The 25,064-nt window shown below is 38.3% G+C and overlaps 3 protein-coding genes across 3 annotated transcripts; 2 read left to right on the forward strand and 1 right to left on the reverse strand.

Annotated features, from left to right (window-relative positions):
* Positions 1 to 7,734: 7,734 nt before the first annotated feature.
* On the forward strand, positions 7,735 to 11,530 carry fth1a (ferritin, heavy polypeptide 1a). Its single transcript, XM_067445148.1, has 5 exons — positions 7,735 to 7,975; positions 9,388 to 9,493; positions 9,675 to 9,821; positions 10,898 to 11,023; positions 11,109 to 11,530. The coding sequence occupies exons 2-5, from the start codon at positions 9,392 to 9,394 to the stop codon at positions 11,265 to 11,267; spliced, it is 534 nt and encodes a 177-aa protein (XP_067301249.1). The 5' UTR covers positions 7,735 to 7,975; positions 9,388 to 9,391; the 3' UTR covers positions 11,268 to 11,530.
* Positions 11,531 to 15,700: 4,170 nt separating this feature from the next.
* On the forward strand, positions 15,701 to 16,810 carry saa (serum amyloid A). Its single transcript, XM_067451940.1, has 4 exons — positions 15,701 to 15,823; positions 15,962 to 16,059; positions 16,149 to 16,287; positions 16,462 to 16,810. The coding sequence occupies exons 2-4, from the start codon at positions 15,972 to 15,974 to the stop codon at positions 16,598 to 16,600; spliced, it is 366 nt and encodes a 121-aa protein (XP_067308041.1). The 5' UTR covers positions 15,701 to 15,823; positions 15,962 to 15,971; the 3' UTR covers positions 16,601 to 16,810.
* A 3,830-nt stretch (positions 16,811 to 20,640) lies between these two features.
* Positions 20,641 to 24,386, reverse strand: rplp2l (ribosomal protein, large P2, like). The gene is made up of 5 exons (XM_067451941.1): positions 24,280 to 24,386; positions 23,612 to 23,735; positions 23,440 to 23,488; positions 21,543 to 21,638; positions 20,641 to 20,758 (listed from the first exon to the last, which is right to left on the reverse strand). Exons 2-5 carry the CDS (start codon positions 23,732 to 23,734, stop codon positions 20,682 to 20,684), a joined length of 345 nt encoding a protein of 114 aa, XP_067308042.1. The 5' UTR covers position 23,735; positions 24,280 to 24,386; the 3' UTR covers positions 20,641 to 20,681.
* Between the last annotated feature and the right edge of the window lie 678 nt (positions 24,387 to 25,064).

Consider the following 25,064-nt stretch of genomic DNA (forward strand, 5'->3'; position numbering starts at 1 on the left):
AATTAGGAATTTTGCAAAGAAGTTCCTGGAGACAGCCAAGGGGCTGAGGCTCAGTGACTCTGCACTCAAGGACCTTTTTAATTATGCCCTAGATGAGCCCATGGAGTGGTGGCTCAGAAGGGCATATGACGGAGGCACATTTGAGGCAATGGTGGAAGCTATCGCCTGCCAGCAGGAGAGAGCTGCCAGGGAGATGACCCCTGCCCTGGCAGTCCCAAGATCGGTAGTCCCTGCTCCAGTGGCCACGAGGCGTAGGAGGAGAAAGGCTTCCTCTGCCCCCACTCCAGTGGTCCCAGTTCCGGTGGCCCCAGTTCTAGCGCACCCTGTTCCGGTGGTCCCGTTGCTGGTGGATCGTGTTCCGGTGGTCCCTGTGTCGGTGGATCGTGTTCCGGTGGTCCCGTTACCGGTGGATCGTGTTCCGGTGGTCCCGCTGCCGGTGGATCGTGTTCCGGTTGTCCCGATGCCGGTAGATCGTGTTCCAGTGGTCCTGAAACGGAGGAGGAGAAGGAAGTCTCCCTCCGTGCCTGTGCCGGTGGTCCCTGTGCCGGTGGCCCCAGTGCCAGCGGATCGTGTTCCGGTGGTCCCAATGCTGGCGGATCGTATTCCGGTGGTCCCAGTGCCGGCGGATCGTGTTCCGGTGGTCCCTGTACCGGTGGATCGTGTTCCGGTGGTTCCTATGCCGGTGGACTGTGTTCCGGTGGTCCCTATTCCGGTGGATCGTGTTCCGGAGGTCCCTGTACCGGTGGATCGTGTTCCGGTGGTCCCCATGCCGGTGGACTGTGTTCCGGTGGTCCCTATTCCGGTGGATCGTGTTCCGGAGGTCCCTGTACTGGTAGATCGTGTTCCGGTGGTCCCGATGCCGGTGGTCTCTGTTCCGGTGGATAGTGTTCCGGTGGTCCCTGTGCTGGTGGATCGCATTCCGGTGGACGCCGCTGGGCCGGAGATGCCTCCCAGGTGTCCAGCTCTCACCGCGCCTCCCAGGTGTCCAGCTCTCACCGCGCCTCCCAGGCGCCCTGCTCTCATCGCACCTCCCAGGCACCTTGCTCTCACCGCGCCTCCCAGGCGTCCAGCTCTCACCGCGCCTCCCAGACACCTTGCTCTCACCGCGCCTCCCAGGCGTCCAGCTCTCACCGCGCCTCCCAGGCGTCCAGCTCTCACCGCGCCTCCCAGGCGTCCAGCTCTCACCGCGCCTCCCAGGCGTCCAGCTCTCACCGCGCCTCCCAGGCGTCCAGCTCTCACCGCGCCTCCCAGGCGTCCAGCTCTCACCGCGCCTCCCAGACGTCCAGCTCTCACCGCGCCTCCTAGGCGCCCTGCCCTGCCTGCGGCGTTGAGGCGTCCTGCTCGGCCCGCGCCGCTGAGGCGTCCTGCTCTCCGTGCGCCGCTGAGGCGTCCTGCTCTCCGTGCGCCGCTGAGGCGTCCTGCTCTCCGTGCGCCGCTGAGGCGTCCTGCTCTCCGTGCGCCGCTGAGGCTCCCTGCTCTCCGTGTGCCGCTGAGGCTCCCTGCTCTCCGTGTGCCGCTGAGGCTCCCTGCTCTCCGTGTGCCGCTGAGGCTCCCTGCTCTCCGTGCGCCGCTGAGGCGCTCTGCTCTGCCTGCGCCACTGAGGCGCCCTGCTCTGCCTGCGCCACTGAGGCGCCCTGCTCTGCCTGCGCCACTGAAGCTTCCTGCTCTCACCGCGCCTCCCTGGCGCCCTGCACTAACCGCGCCACCCAGGAGTCCTGCTCTCACCGTGCCTCCCTGGCACCCTGCTCTACCCGCGCCGCCCTGGCCATTTGAACTTTGTGGGCCACCATGGCCTCCTGAACTTTTTGTTTTCCTTGTCCCTCCCTTGTTTGCCCCTCCCTTGTCTGTTCCTTCCTTGTCTGTCTCCCCTGTCCCTCCCGTCCCACCCTGGTCTGTCCCTCCCGTCCCGCCCTGGTCTGTCCCTCCCGTCCCGCCCTGGTCTGTCCCTCCCGTCCCGCCCTGGTCAGTCCCTCCCGTGCCCCCCTGGTCAGTCCCTCCCGTCCCGCCCTGGTCAGTCCCTCCCGTCCCGCCCTGGTCAGTCCCTCCCGTCCCGCCCTGGTCAGTCCCTCCCGTCCCGCCCTGGTCAGTCCCTCCCGTCCCGCCCTGGTCAGCCCCTCCCGTCCCGCCCTGGTCTGTTTCTCCCATCCCTGTCCCTAGTGGAGCGTCTGGTAGCCGCTCCTTAAGGAGGGGGTAATGTCACATGCCTGTCCTGTTTTGTGTGCACATGTGGGTTTTGTCATGTCTCCGGTCTACTGTCAACCCCGCCCTTCTTGTTATCTGATTATTGGTTAATTTGCCCCACCTGTTCCCTCTTGATTTCTTCCCCTTATAAGCTCCTTGTGTTTGTCAGTCTGTGTTGGATCCTTGTGTATGTCTCGTCTACGTCTCCCAGTTCCCCGTGATTCCTTTGGTTTGAGTCTTTGGTTTATGTTTTATGATTATGTGTTTTTCCCCCTTGTGGGTTTTGTTTTGAGTTTATGTTTATTTTGTAATAAATTATCTTTCTCTGCACCTGAGTCCTCGCACCAGTTTTACTTCGTGTTTAGACGTGACAATTTTGTTCCTTTGGGTTCTTTTAATTTTTTTATTTTTTATTTTTTATTCATCAAAATATTATAAAAAAAGTATCACGTTATGAAAAAATATTAAGCAGCATACCGTATTTTCCGGACTATAGAATAAGATTTTCTTTATGGGGGCATTTTGTTTGTGTTCAGTCTTTCTAAGTTGTTAGGCTACAGGAGCAGCATAGAGCGCATTCTCGCGGCTATATGTTTATTCTTGTCAGTCAGTATGAATTAAATTTGATATATAAGTCGCACCTGACTATAAGTCGCAGGACCAGCCAAACTATGAAAAAAAGTGCGACTTATAGTCCGGAAAATACGGTAACTGTTTCCAACTCTCATAATGAATCCTCATATTAGAATGATTTCTGAAGGATCATGTGACACTGAAGACTGGAGGAATGATACTGAAAATTCAGCTTTGCATCACAGAAATAAATGATAATTTAAAGTATAATAAATTGAAAACCAATTATTTTGTTTGTAATAATATATCACAATATTACTTTTTTTATCAAATAAATGCAGCCTTGATGATCAGAAGAAACTTATTTTAAAAACTACAAAAAAAACAATGTGTCCAAACTTTTGGCCTGTACTGTATATACAAACTTACTTTACTGCTAAAAAATATGCTTATGGCACTTTTGTTGTGCCATAAGCAGTGTACCTTAAAGTTTTCATATTGTGCCAAAACAATTCAAGGTCGTAAAAGTATAGTGGATCATATATGATTATATTGATCACTGGCCACTGGAAAACGTGATAATATAAAATGCTGAAACAGTCAACTAAACGGTCACTTATTCACTCCTTCAATGCAGTTTTGCAGTCAATAACATGTAGCATATGACGTGGATGCCAATGTTTTCCAGAACTTGTTGTGTAACAGTAAATGTCTGAGTCAGAGATGCTAGTGGCTAGAGAATGTTTTTGCCCGCTCATTGACAGTGCTTTCTACAATTAAGGGAACTATTAGGCTAATTTTTCTTATCCAAGAAACAAAACAAAAAACTGTTTACCCTCCTGCGTATTTATAGCACCTTCATATATTCCATTTAGTTAAGAAATTTGTTCTAGTTTGTCTTGAGCAAAGGCCATTTTACCAATCTTTCACAATCCAAGAGTTGATCAAGAAGCTTTGGATTATGACAAAAGGAAAAGAACAGACTGTGAAGTCACAGACGTTCCTGCTTCTTCTTGTAATGCTCATAAGCATAAAATGAGTTGACAAAGCATTTTAGGTTGGCCATTAGTAAAACATATCAGGGCAGGTTTTGTACACACCAAATAGTTGAACTGTATTGGATAATTTGAAAGTACAGAAGGTGTGTTCGCTGATCAAACATAATTGATGTAATGATAAATGTCATCTTAATATATTGTTCTCACTTATATTAATGGCACCACCTTCCTTAAATTACTAGAAAATTTGAAGAGATTTACAAAATTATCACATGCATTTACTGTATTAGTCACTTTTGTGTGAATACTTTTGAATGGTTTCATTAAGAAAAAGGTTTTAAGACAAATCTGTCAGCAGAATGTTAGTTCTTTAAGTAGATGTGCTGTTCCTGTTTTCCTGTATCCATGCAGTCATTGCAAGTCTCTTTGGCTACTGATCATTTCCTTGTTATGTCCTTGTTTGTTTAGTTACCCATTACTTCCAGCTGTGTCTATATAAAACTTATGCTTAAAAATATATACAGTATAAGTATCATATCTGCCACTGTCACTTTTATTGTATATTTATGCTCTTTTGTCATATAATTTTCTTACTGACATATTAAAATCTTACTGACCCCAAAGTTTTGAATGGTAGTCTTACAATAGATTTATATATATATATATATATATATATATATATATATATATATATATATATATATATATATATATATATATATATATATATATATATATATATATAATTTTCTTACTGACATATTAAAGGGGGGGGGTGAAACACTCAGTTTCAGTCAATCTCATGTCAATCTTGAGTACCTATAGAGTAGTATTGCATCCTTCATATCTCCGAAAAGTCTTTATTTTTATTATATTCATAAAATAAATATGGGCTGTACCGAGACTTTCCAGAAAAAACCGAGCACCTGGAGGCGTATCGTGTGGGCAGAGCTAAAGAATGACGAGCGCGCACAAAGCGGTGACGTCCTCAACAGTGGAGAAACCCTTGCTATCGATCTCAGCTAATAGATATATGATCCAGAATCACATTCGGAGGCTTAAATAAATTGAACAGGAGAAACAGCAACAGCAGGACGTCCGTCTCTGTGGTATGTACTGTATTTAGTGGCCTGTCAACATTTGTGTGTCTTTACTCGCAGTTTATGGACTATTGTATGCGACTAAACCTTAGCAGTAGCAAGCAAAACGGTTTTGCACGTCAGACTAGTGTAACGTTATACATAGAACAACAATGGAGTAACCGTTAGCACATTTGAATGACGAAGCACGCGATCGTGTCGTTTACTGATGTTTACTCACGCGACGGTAGCCAATAGCAGAGACATTTGAAGCTGTTTTACTCACCGGCTACTTCCAAAGCAGGACCGAACCTTTATCACTGTGACCGCTCCGTCAAAAACACACTTTTTTGGTATGATTTGGTGAAGTCCTGACAGCAGTGAACGGTGGAGATCCACTTTGCGACGTGACTGAAGCAATGTTGTGAAGCTTCCCGTCATTTCTGCGTTCAAAGTGGTTCAAATGCAGCGCTGCCTTCCCGGAATGCTGTGCTGAAGCGTTGAAGTCGCTTGACATCACCCATAGGAATAAAGTGGAACGCGGCGCAGAATGTTTAGGGCAAGGGGGTAATCTAGCGCTCGGAAAGCGTTCCACCCCTAGGGGCTGCCATTGCTAACCACCTGCTGTTAGCATCCCATTGACTCCCATTCGTTTTTGAGTCACTTTGACAGTGAATAACTTTACATCTGAGGCGTTTAAAGACTCCATTTGTCCATTGTTTATTTCTAAAGAAACACGACAATGCATAAAAGGCTCCGTTACCTTGTATCTTACACTATTGCCCCGTAGAAGCTGTTTTTGTAAAAATAGGCTAACGATCTGTCGCACAGTTGAGAAATCACCGTATAGACCTGAGGAGACGCTCGCAAGCAATCTTTTACTGTCTATGAGACAGTCGGGGGGACGTGGAGACATAAAGTCTGATAAAGTTAAGGGGGAAGAATGGGGAGAAGCCCATAGTGAGCCAAAAGCAACGGGAGAAAATATTTAAACAACGTGATTCAGCTTTCACTTTCCACAACTACTAGGAGACCTACAGCTGTCAGACAGGAGGCTCACATCACATCTACGTCGTCAAGCTCAGTCTGAGCCTGCGCAGTTCGCTCAGCCATCAGGAAGTGAGTGCTCCTATACTGACATCACATTCCGCCGTTGACGTCAATGGGATAGCTCTGTCCATTTGTTTTACTGTCTATGGTTTATGGGCGTGCATTTGCTCTCTTGCTCTAGTCACGCACGAGCGCACCCTACCGGGAGAAGAGTCCGTACGGCCCATAGAACGACCTTCCGCTCTAGTAACGTCAAGCCGAGCCATACTCGAAAAAAACTCTCCGAAACTTGTCAGAAACCGTAAGGAGTATTTTTGACACAGAAATACTCTATCAAACGTCCAACATTAGTTTTTGAAACTTTGTCTATGTTTAGGATGGGAATCCAAGTCTTTAACAGTGTAAAAAGCTCAGTATGCATGAAACAGCATTATCCCTCCCCCCCCTATATATATATATAGTAACATTATTATTTAATTCTGCAAAGATGCTTTAAATTGATCACAAGATAGTAAAAGAGATAGTAAATGCTCATTTTCTGAACTTTTGAATGGTTTACAGCCCATAGAACTGCTTTCCACATTGATAATAATATTATTAATACGTTTTTTAAACAAATAATCTATTGGAATGATTTCTGAACTCTCAGGAAAAGAAAAATAAATATTGATATTGATAGAAGATACATATTGATATTAGATACAGTAGGCTACATATTGCTAAATATAGATTAGGGTACTATAGGGTACTATTATGCACATTTTAAGGGTGAAAAAGGTACAAAGATGTCATTTTAAGGGTATGCCTACTGTCCCAGTGGTCCCAGCTGTTGTTCTCAAAAATGTACCATTTTTACATTTTTTTTCTGAGAGTTAAGGATCATGTGACTGAAGACTGGAGTAATGATGCTGAAAAATATCAAATGTTGGAAAAACAGCTCATTGGGGGAAATCCTGTATGATTTCAAGCCTGAAGAACAAATAAACATCACAGTGGTTTCAATATAAGTGTGTATGTTGAAATCATTATGACGTAGGCTATAGTTGTACAGGCATGAAATCAGAGGTTTTTTTATGTTGAACAAAAAAGTCCTGTCCGATGAACATGGCTGTTGAGTCAGCGAGATACTCAGTTACTTCTCGCATCCTGGGTGTAGCAGCAAGCTATTGAATTAAAACCTTTTATTATATGTTTACCACTAACACGTAGAAGGACAAGGCTGAAGCGTCTAGACATTTTTGCTTCCCCTGTATTTTTAAAAGGACTGCAATTTTTGGTCATTTTAAAGAACCACAGTTCTAAAGCATATCATTAATGCTTCTCAAATATATAGGCGCTAGCCAAAAGGTAAACTCTAATTATTATTGTATGGTGATAAGGCCCTTTTGACTCCTTGTTTCTGCATATAGTTGGATGGCATGAGTTAATTAAACAAGAAACATAGCCTATTGAAGACTAAAAAGTCTTCATTCTTGTAAGGAGGTAATAAAATATGAGAGGTTAAATGTAAAAAGTAATAATTGTGTTTGCTCTGTCAACCAATTAGGCTAATACCTATCATAAAACGCAAATTTGTAGAGCCGTGAATATCTAATGAAATAAGGTTTAAGTTTTTTTTTTTTTTTTTGTAATTATGTATTTTAGATTATTAGATTATATTCTGTATATTTGTGATTATATTATTTCGTTTTAAGTGGGGTTGTGTTTTTCCGTGTTTTTCGCATTTGTCTTGCCTGGCTTTATTTCGGGGTGGATCCTTTTACTGTCTATGGGTGGACCCTGCGCCTCGTGTGTGTGGTTGCGTCACACAAGTACTCTGGCGTACGTCATACAAATACTCCTGCGCCACAGCACATGCATTCATAATCGTTTCAGCCACGAGGACAGACTGAAGGTTACCTGCTTCAACAGTGCTTGAACGGCAACCGAACTTCTGTCTTTATTTTCACTTTTCCATCAGTCAACTTCTTTCATTCCCGTCATTTTGTTTTCGGTCAAATTCGAATATTTAATTTTGAAGACGCTTTAGCTTTAAACAGAAATCTACACGAACCATCGTCTTTGACCATCTGTGCTATTAACACCATTTAAAAGGTAAGTCTTCCATCAGAATCAACACATTTATTGGCAATAAATTCGGATTGTTTATTTTTATTTTGATGCAGGGATAACTCGATTTTCATAGAGATGCGGCATCCATCACTGGCGAGCGAGATGCAAAGGCGCCATCTTTGCTTGTTTGTTTTTAATCGATGTACGTTAACGATAGTCCTGCAGGGCAACAAATAATATAATTAAATAAAACTGGTTTCGTTTCTTCTGCCAAATTGCCGTTCGTTTGAATGGATGTAATTTAAGTTAATGTTTGTAAAGGCCATAGTCTTATCAAATGGCCGCCACTACCATTTTACGTTTGTTATCGCGTGTGGGAATGCTGGATTTTATTTATATTTTATTTGGAACATTTTGGTAACGTTAATTGCCACACACACAAAACATTAAATAGCATATGTTAAGCAATTTATTTGATAAGTGGTGACTCTGCCAATGACCGTGGATGGGGACTGGAGATGTCGAGCTTCGAGAGCTTAGTTACACGACGTTAGCGCAGATCTGACGACATTTGATATCTTTGATAATGTTTGCAAACCATGGACGGGTTGTTTTTGCATAACGACGACGGTCGTATATGTTCTAACACCTTGCTGTAATTTAACAATTTGTTTCTGCGTTTTTATCAGCCGTATTCGGTAGTTGTCTCAATTTTGTTTTCGTGCCTAAAATATAATGTCATTTGACGAAATGTTTTATAGTAATGTAAATATGTATGGATTGTTATTCTGACCTTGTGTTTTCCACGTAAATAGCATCGATGCTAACGTGGCGTTAACATTTAATAAACAATATCATGACGAACATAATAACGTTAATGCTCTTTTAATGCAATGAAAGTGGATAGAGACTGGTGTTCATAATCCAAAACGTTTAAAACATAGTTTTAAGTCGTTCAACTAGTTTGGTTTAATGTTGTCTGGTCACAAATGGGTTTTTATAATCCTTTATTTGGTAAACATCAAGATTGTCTAGTATTATGTTGTTTTCCAACAATATCATAATTATAGGTGAGATTGGAACAAAAGACTAACCTTGAGTAGAATTATCTAAATGATCCAAGAAATGTGCCATGCGATCATGTGCTTTTCCTCATAACAATAAAGTGATAAGAGGGCTGAACATTAACACCACAAGTCCTGAGAATGTATCAAACTAGGTATACTACAGCATATTAGAGAGTTGTGTGGCGTAAACACCTGCTGCGGTGTCTGGAAAAGACAATAGACTCTTATTAGTGGGTCTGTAGTGGGCAACAGTGTGCGGGAATGCAGAAGTAAGCGACTACAATGCGTTCATTAATAAGAGGGATGTCAGATTTTGTTTTGGGAGGGGAGGCTTTTTTGTTTTGTTTCATACAATTAAAAGCTCTAATCTTTCTAATCCTCTTACAGAAACATGAGCTCTCAGGTGAGACAGAACTTCGAGGAGGCCTGCGAGGCGGCCATCAACCGTCAGATCAACATGGAGCTGTATGCGTCTTACGTCTACCTTTCTATGGTGAGAGTCCAAGGCGATTACAACATCACTTTCCCAATTGGAGTAAAGAATAGTGTCTTAGGGTAAAGGGATGATGGGAAGGGTTAGTATTTAAATGAACTTTGTTTGAAAGCTTGGTTAATGATTCATTTCCTTTATTCCTAATGGTCTGTCTGTTCTGATTGTTTTATTTCTCGTGCAGTCATTCTACTTTGAACGAGATGATCAGGCTCTGAACAACTTTGCAAAGTTTTTCCGCAATCAGTCCCACGAAGAGCATGAACATGCTGAGAAACTGATGAAGTTCCAGAACCAGAGGGGAGGGAAGATCTTTCTGCAGGATGTGAAGGTACATCTATGTGGTGTTTTCACATGATAGCTTTACAGTTTGACAGGACAAGGGAAGGACGCTGAGATAGAGAGGAGAGAGTTAGGGTGGGGTTCTTATCTTTAACCGACACAGACTAAACTTCAACTGACAGTAAGCATGTTTATTAGATGAAGAAGTGTACTGGGCAACCACAAATGCTCTTAGCATCAGGCGCTGTGACGTTATATGGTGTGACCGGTACAGATTTTGCAATAACACTTATGATATTTGCATGAGGGCAGGACTGACCAGTTGAACTGGTAAAGAAATAATAGTTAGTCAATGTGAAATGTTTTTAGGAAGTTGGCTTGGGATCTGACTAGTTGGCATCACAAGTTTATTGCATTTTGCCTATTGTTTAATTTTTATTCGTAGGGCAGCAAACGGCTATTTTCACAGTCAGCTATTTTTAGTTGAATTAAATTTAGAGTAAAAGTTTTATAGCAATATTTATAAAATTTGGTAATGCTTTATTTAAGTGTCCTTATTACATGTTTTGTTTTCTTACTATAGTATTAACTACAAATGATGCATTACATGTAACTAACCTTAAACCAAATGCAAAATGATTAGGTATGCGCTAAGAAGTGCGTCTCAATTCTATCTGTCAAAGCAATATTCTCAATAATAAATGGTTGCGAATAACCTACAATGTACTTTTTCTCACACGGTTTTCCATTCCACTCTGCAACTTTAAGATTGTATGTAAATCTGTTAGGAGGACATGCTAATATGACCCATAACGTAACACAGCATTATAAAAACATGGCACTCGAAAACATGGTTAAAATGCTAGTGTCTCAAGATTTTTTTTTTTTTTTTTACATTTCACTGACCTATGTCTTGTTTTTATCATAAAGTTCAAAGAAAAAAATGAACTGAGAAAGTATTTAATTATTTGGGTTATGTAAAAATATTCATTGCTTCTTTAAAATGCATGAATTAACATAAAAAAAAAATCTCTTGTGGCGCTGTTGCTGGGTTACTACATAATTTGTACTGTTATATAAGATTTAGCTCATGCCACTTTTAACCTTTGTATTTATGTATGACAGAAACCAGAAAAGGATGAGTGGGGAAGTGGTGTGGAAGCCCTGGAATGTGCCCTGCAGCTTGAGAAGAGCGTCAATCACTCCCTCCTGGAGCTGCATAAGCTGGCCTCTCAGCACAATGACCCTCATGTGAGTGTGCAACCTCAGACCAATGCAACTAGACAAGTTCATTCACAAACTAAACTTGTTCCAAACACACCCTTATTTCTTACAGATGTGCGATTTCATTGAAACACACTACTTGGACGAGCAGGTGAAGTCCATCAAAGAACTGGGTGACTGGGTGACCAACCTGCGCCGCATGGGTGCCCCCCAGAACGGCATGGCCGAGTACATGTTTGACAAGCTCACACTTGGCAAGGAGAGCAGCTAAAGGCTCCATCCATTTCCTTGGCTGATTAGTTTTGCTATATGAGTGTTTATTGCCCTGAATGCCATCAAACTTTTTTGTTGTTTGACTGACTAATCAACCTGTCCAGTTATTTAAGCAGAAATGGCTATTAGCTTGCTTTGCTGTTTAAATTTGCACTTCTCATAAGCCATTGCTGTCTATATCAGTCTCCTACCTGCATGTGCTGTGTGATTCACCATGAAAATATGCTCCAAATCAATAAACGGAAACCTCTGGGATCTGAACATGACTTGTGACTCTTAAATGTTTCCAGGTATTTGATTTGAAATGAATGTATATAAATTAATACAATTTCTTCTGGTTTTAAGCTCAATATACATTAGTTCAAAAGTGTTATATATATATTTATATATATATATATATATATGAGAACCTTTACTATTTGAATACATTTTAGTTTCCTGTGATGCAAAGCTGAATTTTAAGAATTATTCCAGTGTCACTGATCCTTCAGTTACTTTACATTTATATAATGCCTCCTTGCTGAAAAGCAATACTGACCTCAAACTTTTGAATGGTAGTGTAGGTTGGCAAATCAATTATATTCATAGCTGTAACAAACAGTATCTTCCTTTCAGTATACTATGGTATGGGTTTTCCACGGTGGCTGAGCGTTCAACACGCTGCAGCTGAAGAAAGTATGCAAATAGAAAAACAAAACTACAGAAAATTTAAGAAATCCTAATCAATTTGAGAACACTTGCAACCAAATACTGTAATGCACTGCAAATACTTAACGCACATGATCAGGATGTTAAAATAAGAACGTAGAGAACTTCATGGAATGGGGTTTCCATGGCCGAGAAGCTTCTTCCAAGCCTTATATCACAAAGGGAAATGTAAAGTGTCGGATACAGTGGTGTGTTGCTTTACACCACTGCATTTCTGTTAGTTTCCTCTAAGTAGACTCTAGTTTAGAGCAAAGCTTACCGTTATAGCAAAGATTTTTCAAGACTGGTGAAAGTGTTAATATTTCAGCCAGGTCTGGCATCTGTAGTCAAAAGAAAGTGGTTGAGAAGGAAATGAAAATAACCTACTTCTCTTTTCACAAGAAGCAGGTGTTATATTACCTGAGTATATCAGTATTTACACTTCCTCTTCTACCAACTGTCATTGAGATTATATTATATCAGGCCAGCCTTCGCTCCTCACGTGCATCAATGAGCCTTGGCCCTGTGACCCTGTCATCGGTTCACCAATGTTCCTTCCTTGGACCAGATACTGACCACTGCAGACCGGGAACACCCCACATGAGCTGCAGTTTGGAGATGCTATTTCTCCGTCATCTAGTTATCACAATTTGGCACTTGTCAAAATCGCTCAACCTTACGCTTGCCCATTTTTCCTGCTTCTATAATATAAACTATAATTTATGTATTTAACCCATTCATTTTCTCCACAAGCAGTTTTTGCACAAAAAAAAAAAAAATGAGAAAAGACAAAGGTTTCAAGACAGTACTGTCAGCAGAATGTTTCATTAGATTTTGTGCTGTTCCTGTTTTCTTGTTCCCATGCAGTCATTGCTAGTTTCTTTGGCTACTGATCATGTTATGTCTTTGTTTAGGTTCCAGCTGTGTCTATATATAAAAATATATACAGTATAAGTATCATATCTGCCACTGGCACTTTTATTGTGTGTGTGTGTGTGTGTGTGTGTGTGTGTATATATAATATATATATATATATATATATATATATATATATATATATATATATATATATATATATATATATATATATATATATATATATATATATATATATATATATATATATTAAAATATGCATTTATAAAAAGTGTTATTAGTGGTTTCTGCAGACAAAACTGACACAAATAAACCATTGTTACCTTAATTGTTACATATAGACCTTAATTGTTAATTTCCAGCTTCAACTGGTCAGTGTTTATTACTTCAAGAAGCTCATCACATGGTGATTCTCATTTAATCCCCAAGAAACCATGAACACAAAGTACAAGACTAAACTTGACTGAATGAGGAATTTATAATCTTTTTAGATTGTCAACAAAAGAGATATGAGGAAAATCAGCATTAGTATGTGTGAAACTGCTGTGTCTGTGCTTGTCAAGATGTACATTTTGGTATGCTGAAAAAATGCATGTTATCATGAACTATGCTTTGTTACACTAATTATATTTAAAATCAAAATGTTCCCTTATTCTTGTACAGACATGTCTTATACTTTAAAGGCCATGAGCATTTGGCAGGGAATAGCAGATATAATAGTTGATTTCACCATAATAAACAAAACAAAAAATCTTTTTTTGTATTTAACAATTTTATCAAAAGTTTAGACTTTATAAAGAAATTAATACTTTCATTCAGCAAGGACACAGTTGATCAAAAAGTGTAAACATTTATAATGTTACAAATTATTTGTATTTTATTTATAAATGCTGTTCTTTTGAACTTAGTATTTATCAAAGAATCCTGTGGTGCCCACCAAAATATTAAGCAGCCCAACTGTTTTCAACATTGATGAAAAATGTTAGGGAATTTTTTGAAAATACCTATTTTGTATGATATCTGGTAACTAAACAAGCAGCTGTTGTATGCTTCAGAGTTTAAGAGTCTGAACTTGTAGTTTAGCTAATAATTGATTTATTGTCTGAGGTCATAACCTACTTCTCCATGTGTGGGTCAGCATTATCAGTCATGAAGATTTCAATACTTTGCTTTCAGATTTGAAAATCATCAAATCATCATCATTTTTTTTGTATTTTTTTTTGTATTGAGGTGTACATGTGAAGACATCTGGAATTTCCTTCTCCTGAAATGACCTTTATCAGGATGTTTCAGCAGCCACAAGAGATCGAAGTGCCATAACAAGTGAATAAGAAGTTAAACTAAAATGATTTGCATGAATCTGAAAGTCAAAAAAGTTTATACTAAAAATGTATATTTATATTAAGTTGAATTACAATGTTATACATTTTATTGATTCAATTATTACACTGTAAAACAAATAAGTTACCTTAATTTTGAGTTCATTGAAACTAAAAATTTGAGTTAATTCAAAGAACATTTTTGAGAATCGACAAACTTTATTCAAATATTATTTAAAGATTTTGTAAGCATGTTGGGCAATCGTGTGTTTTTTTTTTGTGTGTGGTGATGATGCAGTGAAACTTGCGAATTTGTGCTATTTTCATGATTCATCAAAACATTTTATGTGGTTCAGATAAAATAATATTTTGAGTTTCTATATTAAACCAATGTCTTTCATTGTATCAACTCAAATTTTTAATTTAAAAAAACTCAAATTTTTAAGGCAACCAGGTAACTTACTTTTTAAAGTTAAACTAACAATATTTTTGTTTACAGTGTATTCATTTAGATTAAAACATACTTTTTATAAGCAAAATGCTGTATAAGCTGGGGGGGGGGGGGGGGTGCAGCTACTTACATATGCAGCTACTTGCCATATAAATAAATAATTGAACAAAAAATATTAAAATAATAGTTTACATAGCCAAACCTTCACACACACACACGCACACGCACACACACACAGAGAGAGAGAGAGAGAGAGAGAGAGAGAGAGAGAGAGAGAGAGAGAGAGAGAGAGAGAGAGAGAGAGAGAGAGAGAGAGAGAGAGAGAGAGAGAGAGAGAGAGAAAGAGGTGTACATGTGCAGACATCTGGAATTTCCATCCCCTAGAATGACCTTTTAAAAGATGCCAACAATACAAGAAGTGAAACTTAATTTTTTGCATTAATTTGAAACATCACTCAGAAAGGTTTATACTAAAAATATAATTTGCATTTATAATATTTATATTCATTTGAATTACAATGTTATATATTTTATTGCTTATTATTATTATTTTGATAAAAATATGTTCTTTTTATAAGCTAACATTTCTGTTTCATACAACACAAAATGTATTTCTGTTTCATACAACACAAAATGTATTTCTGTTTCATACAACACAAAATGTATTTCTGTTTCATACAACACAAAATGTATTAATTTCTGCCATACTACACTTCATTTGCATATATTTGATTATTATTATTAATTATTATATCATGGTTTTTCTTTCTGCCATACAGTTATTTTGCACGTTTCTAATGAATATTTGCACGTTTTTAATTATTATGCAGAAAATTCAGCTTGCACAAAGCAATTTCCTTTCTGCCGTACACTTCTTTTGCACATTTTTAATTATTAAGCATAAAAATTACATTTTATATGACATTTTGTATTGTAAATGTTGTGCTTTCATCTTGTATTGTACATTTCGATATGAAGATTGCAAAATTTCAGAATGTTTTGTATGAAGTAATGGATAATCTTTTTCACACGTCTAAAAAAAAGTCATATTTCAGATATTGTGGCTTTCCCAGCAATAGCGGAGCAGATTAGTCAGATTTTCCTAATGGATCTTGTCATGTTACATTTGGGAAAACCCATATCCAGCCCAGTCTGGGGCTTATAAATGGATCTAGCTGGTTGAAGAAATGATGTCACTGAACTGAGCTGAACAAACCAGAGGTAAGAGACTAAATCCACCTATATATTGATGCTAATCTGCCGTCTTATATGGATCACACTGAGATCTATGAGTGTATGATAAGTTGCTTTGGATAAAAGCATTTTCTAAGGATTGTCCAATTATGTTTATTTGTTCAGTTCTGTAATCATGAAGCTTATTCTTGCTGTGCTGGTGGTGGTTTTGGTGGCTGAGGCCCAGGCGCAGTGGTATCGCTTTCCAGGCGAAGCCGTTCAAGGTGACTTATTTTTCCTTTTTACCTCTATTTAACTTGAGACATGCACTAAGTTGAAGGCACATTTGAATCATTTTCCCTGTTTCTTGTAGGTGGAAATGACATGTTGCGAGCCTATAGGGATATGAGGAAGGCCAACTGGAGAGACTCAGACAAGTATTTCCATGCTCGTGGGAACTATGATGCTGCAAAAAGGGGCCCAGGAGGCAGATGGGCAGCTAGAGTCATAAGGTACGTACAAAATTATACAGACTCTGGCAGATTTGATTGCTCTATTCCTGATAAGAGTAAGAATTCGTTCTCCCTCACACTCTGCAATGAAACGGCGGCTCTTTGTGCTATTAAAATGGATGTTTAAATGATTTGGGGGGATTTCGAATCATAATATGTTAATGATGTGTGCAGCGATGGGAGAGAGGCTCTGCAGGGTCTCAGTCGCCGTGGCAACTCTGATGCTGCAGCTGACCAGGCGGCCAATCGCTGGGGGCGTAACGGCGGAGACCCCAACCGCTACAGACCCAAAGGCCTTCCCAGGAAATACTGAAAACAGACAAGGTCTGAAATCAACAGTGCCTCCAGGATCTAAAATCTCTTGATTTAATTTTCCTTAACAAATATAAAACCAACTCTCTTTCACTCTCTTTTTACACCTTGAAGTTTATCATTAATTAAATCTGCATTTATGGCAACAAAAATGTCATCTTTAATATCACATTGATTTGAGCATCATATAGTCTATGTAACATGCTTTAGAGTAAGATTAAAGATTGCAATCTTACTCATTTATGTCTGTTTTTCATTGTTGTCGTTTTTAATAACTTGCATTTATATATGACAAATACAAATGTCACCACTTAAAAATTACACACACACGTACACACACACACACACACACACACACACACACACACACACACACACACACACACACACACACACACACACACACACACACACACAGCCCCTAAACCTACCTATCACAGGAAACATTCTGCATTTTAACTTTCTATAAAAAAAATCATCCTGTATGATTTACAAGCAATTTGAAAAGTGTGTACAATGTAGGTGATCTCAGGTTTTATCCTTATGAGTCCCCACAATGTAATATAAACAAGGACACACACACACACAATATAAAATATAGTATTTATAATATTTATGTTTACTTGTTTACAATGTTAAATATTTTATTGATTAAAAAATATGCTTCATTTATGGTTTAAATAAATACACAAATTAAATAAATACATTTAAATAAATACTTTAAATAAGTAAAATCCATGTCCTGTCCAGTCCAAGGCTTATAAAATGTCTCTACAATGAATGAAGACCTGATGTGACTGAACTGAGCAAACCAAAGAAGAGACTGACTAAACTCACCTCTATATTAATGCAAACATGTTAAGTTATAGAGTGTTAATCAGCTGCAGTATAATACTTTATCAAGACATCAAACTTTTACCTCAGCAGTAATATGAACAGTAACGATGGTGTGGGTTTTATCGTATCAGTTTGAGTCCTCATCCCCAATCCATTATAACATTATAAAGAATCTAACGTCCTCATTTGTTTGTCTATTGATATTTAAGTTATTCACTGTTTTTTCTTCATTCTTTTAATATAATAAAATATGCAGATATGCATTGATAAGATATACAGTACAGTATGTGTGTGTGTGGTCCTGGTAAACCGTACGTCCCCACAAGGATTGTAAAACCTGAAATGTTTGACCTTGTGGGAACATTTTTGGTCCCCAGGAAAACATCTTATATACATCTTAAATAACACTAATTTGTTTTTTGTTTGTTTTGAAAATGTAAAAATGCTGAATGTGTGTTTGTGATGAGTATAGGTTAAGAGGATAGGCAGTTTGTACAGTATGAAATCATGATGTCCATGGAAAGTGCCCATAAAACATGAAAACTCAACATGCCAACACATGTGCAAGTGTGTGTTTGTGTGTGTGTGTGTGTGTCCTTGTTTATTACATTGGGGGGACCAAATGTCCCCATAAGGATAGTAAAACCGGAGATCACCTACATTGTGTGGATAAGCCAGCATAATGTAAATAGATTCCTATAGTAAATGTTGTTTTTTTTGGAAAGTAAAAATGCATAATGTTTCCTGTGATGGTTAGGTTTAGGGACAGGGTCAGTGTAGGGGGATAGAAAATACGGTTTGTACGGTATAAAAACTATTACGCCTATGGAGAGTCCCCACAAAGATAGTAAATGTGTGTGTGTGTGTGTGTGTGTGTGTGTGTGTGTGTGTGTGTGTGTGGACCCAACCAAAAGAAAAGAAATAAAAAAAAATAACAGTAGACAGATGAAGAAAACAGAAGTAGAGTAAGAAAGAAAGAAAGAAAAGAAAAAGACAACTAATTTGAAGGAAGTGGCATGTTTAGGAGATTCAGTTCTCCTATTGAAATATTAAAAAAAGCGTATGCTATGTGTGGAAAATCATGTTTAGTGTTCATGGTCATGTTCTGTGTAGGTTTTAATGTAATGGCTTTTATTTTTTAAATTTGTTTTTACAATTACTAGGACATATTTCTCAATACTTTGAGAAATACTTTGTATGTAACTTTTTCAAAACTCTTCAGTGAGCACAACATCAACCTATGAGAGCTAAACTATGGATTATCCCCCCGTGGTAAAACATTTTTTACCACAGTATTTGTGCCATAATGATGATTAACAGAAAAAAAGAAAAGGAAAAACACTGGATTATCATGTTTTAGCACGAAATGCATTCAATGACATCTTTCAAATTACATGAATACATTTCTCACACAAACCCCAGCAAAACTATCCCTACAGTAGGCCAATTTTCACATTTACATTTCCTACTGTGAAATGTACTGCTGTGCAAGTACATTTTATTCTGTGTGAAATTGTGAATCGTTTTGAAAAAGTTACTTAAGTTGAGAAATGTATCCTAAAAAACTGTACTCACTCATTGTTTATGTTGTAGCGCCTCCAGCGTGTCAATAAAGCTCTTAGGCCTAATAGCCAACCAACAATTCAACCAACTCGTAATTAATGAAACTCTCCTTTACGAAATTTGATGTTTTAATGTGATGTCACTTTGTTCTGTTTTACATTATAGTAGTCGAACATGTGAACTCCTCCGATAAATGATCAAAACGTTCATCATAGGACCTATCTGAGTAAGCAACTAATTTGTATGTCTCATTTCATTCACGTCACTCGTTTCATTCGCCATATGCATTCTCAGTACTGTCACTTTTTCAAAACTCTTCCCTTAAGTGAGCTCAGAAGAAATCTTTGTGGGCTAAACTGTGGATAATTTTATCATTGCATTGGCACAAAATTAATTAAATGAATACATATTTCAAATTACATTAATTATTGTCTCACTTCGACACAACAATCGCCAAAACTCAAACTGCACAGGCCAAAAAACACTAAGTTGGAGCGCCTCTAACTGGTCACTCAGGCACACTGTCTTTACACTAATCCACCAACAGCTCTGTCAATAATTGTATCTATAAAAGTAGTAAAATTCTGGTTTCCTTAAACCAGCCATTATTTGAAATGAACAAATAATAAACAATAGACCTACTCCTACAGCATTTAATCTCATAAGTGTTAACTCACTAATAAAAACTTTGAAAATTTTGCAAAGCAAATGGGAAAAGAGACACTTAAATGCTTAAGAGAAGTTATAGTTCAGGGAAAAAATGTATCTAATAAAAAGTGAAATGGAGAGGTAATCATACACATATACAATGGTTTGCTAGTGTTGGCTACATCTGACTGCAGGCACCTGGACTTTCCATGTACTGTGATGATTAAGCACTCACACTTTAAGAATATTCGGGAGTGCAAACAACAGCAAAACGCCATACAAAAGCAAAACTGAAATTATAATTACATCTGACTCAAAAACAACTGGCTTCCAGGAAAAAATTAGGGATTGACCACAAGAGCCAAAATATTTGTGCCGGGAAACTCCGTATCCAACCCATGTCTAAAACAAAAGCCCAAAAATGGTCAATGAAAGATGAGATTCGAAATTGCGAGGATGCCTTGCTTTCATTTTACACTTTATGTGCAAATATCCAATAAACCTATATTGAATGAGCACCTTTAATAATTTTCCTGGGGAAATATTGAACAGATTATTGTAATCAATGTTTAGCACCATGTATGTGTATTTAGAGACTACTGATCTCATGATGGCTCTTTGCATGAATGCAGGCGGATATTACTGGGGGAGAAAGTTATTTGAGTGGCATCAGATTCAAAACAGTGAAAATGTACAATGTCTAATAATTTGACTAAAATTAATATAGAGAATCAATCTCTACATATGCCTATTTTTTTCATTCCTTGCTCAAAAGTTTAAACATGATTGGCATAACTTTCATAAGAGTCTTAAGGTAAGCTGGTATTAAAGTCCAGGCATTTTCAAATGAACAGACAATTTACATTAAGACATTATTAAAAAGCTCAAAAGACTGCTGTTATCTGTCATCATGGAGTACAGATTTTAATGAATATTCCTACTCCCACATTATAAACCTTATTTAAAATTCAGAAGTGAACAAGGAAGCAAAAATCATTTTGTAATAAACTTTATTTTGGTCCCGAGGAGACAGATTAATCAAAGAGTCCAAATCCCATGTCGTCTTCGGATTCTTCAGACTCCTCTTTCTTCTCTTCTTTCTTCTCCTCCGCTGCAGGAGAAAGAAAGGGGATAAAGACATTAAAAACATTACATGGCCAAAAGGAATCCAACCAACACCTCACCTTGAACAGTTCATTTATTTGACCATAACAGAAAAATTAAACAATTTCAAAAAGTCACAGCATGTGACTTTGGCCCTCACAACCTTTTCCATTAGTAATGTGAGTAATGTATGCTAATTTATCTGGGATTCATTGATATTGAATAATACACTACCCTAAATATATCCTAAATATACCAATAAAACAATTTTAAGACAATAATTACAAGTCTTTAATAAAACAAACATTTGATAATTGAGTGAATGCATACACACACATACGTAACCATAATCTAATAGTGTTTATATAGTACAGTGGTTCTCAAACCTGTCCTGGAGTACCACCAGCTATGCACATTTTGTATGTCTCCCTATATCTGACACACCCACTTCAGGTCTTGCAGTCTCTAATCATGAGCTCATGAGTTGAATCAGGTGTGTTAGATGAGGGAGACATACAAAATGTGCAGGGATGGTGGGACTCCAGGACAGTTTTGAGAACCACTGATATAGTAGAAACAGACTTTGATTACATTCAGTTAAATTTTTACTGTTTAGTTTCTTTAAACATTTGGAATCTACTTGACTATAATAGATATTTGGTAGAAAAGGTTGACTGAAAACCAGCTTTTTAAGAGCAAATACATATAGGCTGAAAAGTTCTGAGCTATCCCATCCAACCCCATTTAGAGAGAGACAGGGAGAGACAAGGTAAAACAAGGCAGGCACTGACCTGCAGGGGCGGCAGCAGATCCTCCAGCGGCTGGGGCAGCAGAGCTGGAAGCAGCTACAGCACCACCGGATGGCACGCTGGCCAGCTTACTGAAACCTGTCGGACAGTGACAAACATGATCACCAAACAGATCTTGTACCCTCTTTAAAAAGCCCTCTCTGGACACTCTGCAGGGCTCCCATGCACTCTTTGACTCGTTTTTTGTTGGTGATTACTGGAAAGGCTATTTTAGAAAGATTATACTCACAAAGAACAATTCGTATGAACCTATTTTAAAGCTGGAATTTCTAAAAATTATTCATATCCTCATCTAGCATTCCGCTTTGAATCAGACAGAAATTAAGTGGGTTAAATTACATTTATTTGAATGAATTGCAGCTTTTATTTTAATTAAGAGAGAAAAAGAAATGGGCATCTGCATCCTTTCAGCTCTCTATTAACAACAAAAGCAGTGAGTTACTTAAAAAGCGATGTAACCCCCTCGTTGATGAGAAGCGATTCCGCAGAGAAGACATTTTATTGCTAAAAGTCACAGGGCAGCATTAAGTTTCTGGTCTCCTGAATCTCCACTCTGTGCGAGTGATAATGTGCTTAAATGAAAACAATACACTAAAGGGTTAATTCACCCAAAAATGAAAATTCTGTCATTAATTACTCACCCTCATGTCATTCAACACCTGTAAGACCACAAATGAAGATATTTTTGTTGAAGTCCGATGGCTCAGAAAGGCCTTCATTGACACCAATGTCATTTCCTCTCTCATAAGACCCATAAAGACCCATAAAAGGCACTAAAGATGTGGTTACAAAGCCCATCTCACTACAGTGATTCTACAATAATTTTATGAAGTGACAAGAATAGTTTTTGTGAATCGATACGCTGATTCATAACTGTTTGAATCGTTGTTTTGAAATCAGCCCAACACTCACTATGTCGTTATTTAGTTTTTTTCACACAAAAACGATTCTCGTCACGTCAAAATTATTGTCGAGCCACTTTAGTAAGATGGAATGACGCCTTTAGTGCCATTTATGGGTCTTGAGAGAGGAAATGACATTGGTGTCAATGAAGGCCTTTCTGAGCCAAAGGATTTCAACAAAAATATCTTCATTTGTGGTCTTACAGGTGTTGAATGACATGAGGGTAAGTAATTGACAGAATTTTCATTTTTGGGTAAACTAACCCTCTTATATAGAACAGTGATTAAACTAACTTGGAACTACCTATGCATTAAACAGGTTTATTGCGCACCTTTTACCAATCAGAATCGAGTATTCAGACAGACAAACAGAAGCACAACCAAAAAGGCTTGACAGGAACAAACAGTTGTTCTGATAAGAGAACAAAACTCATTGGTTCTTGAACGTCAAATAAGTTGTTGCACTTGTTTTCCAAATTTGAATGCTCTATGTAGGTTTGGTGATCAGTATTCGTACGTGAACGAAAGCGGTTCTTCATATAAAGCAATTATAAATCTTCAGAAGACTTGGATTAAACCATTGAATTCATATGAATTTTTTCACTTATTTGGGTGAAAAGACTTTCAATTGAGGGACAAAAAAAATCTCAAGAATTTAATCTACCTTTGGGTTTAATCAAAGTATGTTTGGGTTTCGAAAAAGAACGAAAATCTTATGGGTTTGGAAAGGCATGAGGGGGAACACTTTAAATTAATTTTCCTTTTAGGTGAATACATCTAAGCCTGCTTTTATAAACATGTTTAAATGTTTATAGTAAGCAGGCATGTCAGTCAAAGCTTTTTCAAGCTTTGACATTTTAAAATTGCATAAAGTTTGTTAAAATTCCAGGTTTTCTATTATCATGGATCATAAACATCTGTAAATCCATTGCATCTTTAACCACTAATCTACCACAAACAAAAACAAAAAAACTTACCTTGGACAATCACTTCCTCAACATTTTTGCCATTGAGCTCAGACACAACCTATAATACAGAAAAGTCGACATTAAAGAGAAGCATATGATCAACGGATAATGGATGTAATCCCTGACAAGCACAACATTTGAACCGGTCTGTGTTCATGCACTTTTTTAAGAAGAGATTCACCTTGTCCATACGGGTGTCATCGGCTTCAATACCGACACTCTCCAGGATCTTCTTGATGTCACCTGTGCTGGGACTCTCTTTGCCTCCAAGGGCAGCGAGCAGGTAAGCAGCTACGTAACGCATCCTACATACGATAAAGAAAAACTAATGCATTAACATGTAAGAAACAAGAAACATTAACAGTTTAGACCTGAACAATGGTCATTAATAAATATTTGACAGCTGAATGCACCAATAATGATTTTACATATAATTTAAGTTTAGCAATAATGTAAATTAATCTTAATTTGCACTTTATTCAATTCATAAGTTTTTTCTTTAAATAAAAAGTACTTTACAGATGTGTTACGTGTACACAAACGTAAATGGACAATAATTGAGTTCTTCACTTTCTAAAGAGTAGCATTAAATAATAAATATATTTAGTGTAACGTTACCTGAAATTAAATAATACAATGGCTTACTACAGCAATTAAAGTATGAGCCACATGGCTAAGTGTATTACTGCTAGCAGACTGTGTAACGTTTTCAATACATCAATCTGAACTTCTGTATTATACCAGTCTCCCAAATAAAAGATTGGCGGTCTTTATTGCTTCATATAAATTGATTATTTGCTCGTTTGACGGTTATGTGTGCATGTTAAATCCGTGTTTTTATTCACTCACTTCACGGAGAGAGGGACACTGGCGTGTTCACAAGCGGGCTCGTGCAGGCAGAAAGGAAGCGGAAAGGTGGCGAAAACCGGAAAAACGACACGAACGATGATGTCACACGCGAGGAGCGAATCCAAAGGACGAAAAGTACGTCAATCACGAGGCTGAGGGCGGGTCCCCCTCCCCCTTTTTGAGAAGGGTCTGCAGACAGATATTATTGCCTTTTTTTGGATAAAATATTTATTTATTAATAATTTCACACAATTTTTCAAAACATATTGCGTTAATAATAAAAAGGAGTGTGTAGTGTATGAAATTAGCCAGAATATACTGAATGATTTCTGTTTTTCTGTTTCCAAAACGTAGGCTAAACAATGAACATAACAAAAGTTATGGACATTTCCATCCACGTAAACAGATAAAGTGCCTATATATGACTGTTTACGTTTAGGAAACCCAAATTTCACAAAATGATGGAAATGTTCATAACTTTAAGAGAAATGGCAAAAAGGACAGAGGTGCATTCATGTCCACTGCACTGGGGTTAGAAAAGTAAGTTGCTTTCCCTCTAAAAGTCCACAGAAACAAAATTAATCTGATAAATCGTTATTATAGCTATCACTGAAATCCTCAAAAGCAAAAATTTACAATTTTGGTCTAAAACATGCCAGCAGAGGTCATTGTTTATCATCTCTTTTGGGTCACCGTGAGTTTGACAAGACATTTTCCTGGATGAACGTATTTAGTTAATACTGGAACAACAGTCCTGTCTTTAATTTAAAAGTCATAACCCAGCA

Source organism: Pseudorasbora parva, chromosome 1 (assembly GCF_024679245.1).
Source record: "Pseudorasbora parva isolate DD20220531a chromosome 1, ASM2467924v1, whole genome shotgun sequence".
In the NCBI taxonomy this organism is placed as follows: Eukaryota; Metazoa; Chordata; class Actinopteri; order Cypriniformes; family Gobionidae; genus Pseudorasbora; species Pseudorasbora parva.

Excerpts from the sequence above, each read along its gene's own strand:
- rplp2l (XM_067451941.1), bottom strand. The coding sequence starts at position 23,734 with ATGCGTTACGTAGCTGCTTACCTGCTCGCTGCCCTTGGAGGCAAAGAG. Across the intron at positions 23,489-23,611 it reads ATGACACCCGTATGGACAAG|GTTGTGTCTGAGCTCAATGG; the intron begins GTGAATCTCTTC and ends TCTGTATTATAG. Across the intron at positions 20,759-21,542 it reads ATCTGCTGCCGCCCCTGCAG|CGGAGGAGAAGAAAGAAGAG; the intron begins GTCAGTGCCTGC and ends TTTCTCCTGCAG.
- saa (XM_067451940.1), top strand. The coding sequence starts at position 15,972 with ATGAAGCTTATTCTTGCTGTGCTGGTGGTGGTTTTGGTGGCTGAGGCC. Across the intron at positions 16,060-16,148 it reads TCCAGGCGAAGCCGTTCAAG|GTGGAAATGACATGTTGCGA; the intron begins GTGACTTATTTT and ends TGTTTCTTGTAG. Across the intron at positions 16,288-16,461 it reads TGGGCAGCTAGAGTCATAAG|CGATGGGAGAGAGGCTCTGC; the intron begins GTACGTACAAAA and ends TGATGTGTGCAG.
- fth1a (XM_067445148.1), top strand. The coding sequence starts at position 9,392 with ATGAGCTCTCAGGTGAGACAGAACTTCGAGGAGGCCTGCGAGGCGGCC. Across the intron at positions 9,822-10,897 it reads TCTTTCTGCAGGATGTGAAG|AAACCAGAAAAGGATGAGTG; the intron begins GTACATCTATGT and ends TATGTATGACAG. Across the intron at positions 11,024-11,108 it reads CTCAGCACAATGACCCTCAT|ATGTGCGATTTCATTGAAAC; the intron begins GTGAGTGTGCAA and ends TATTTCTTACAG.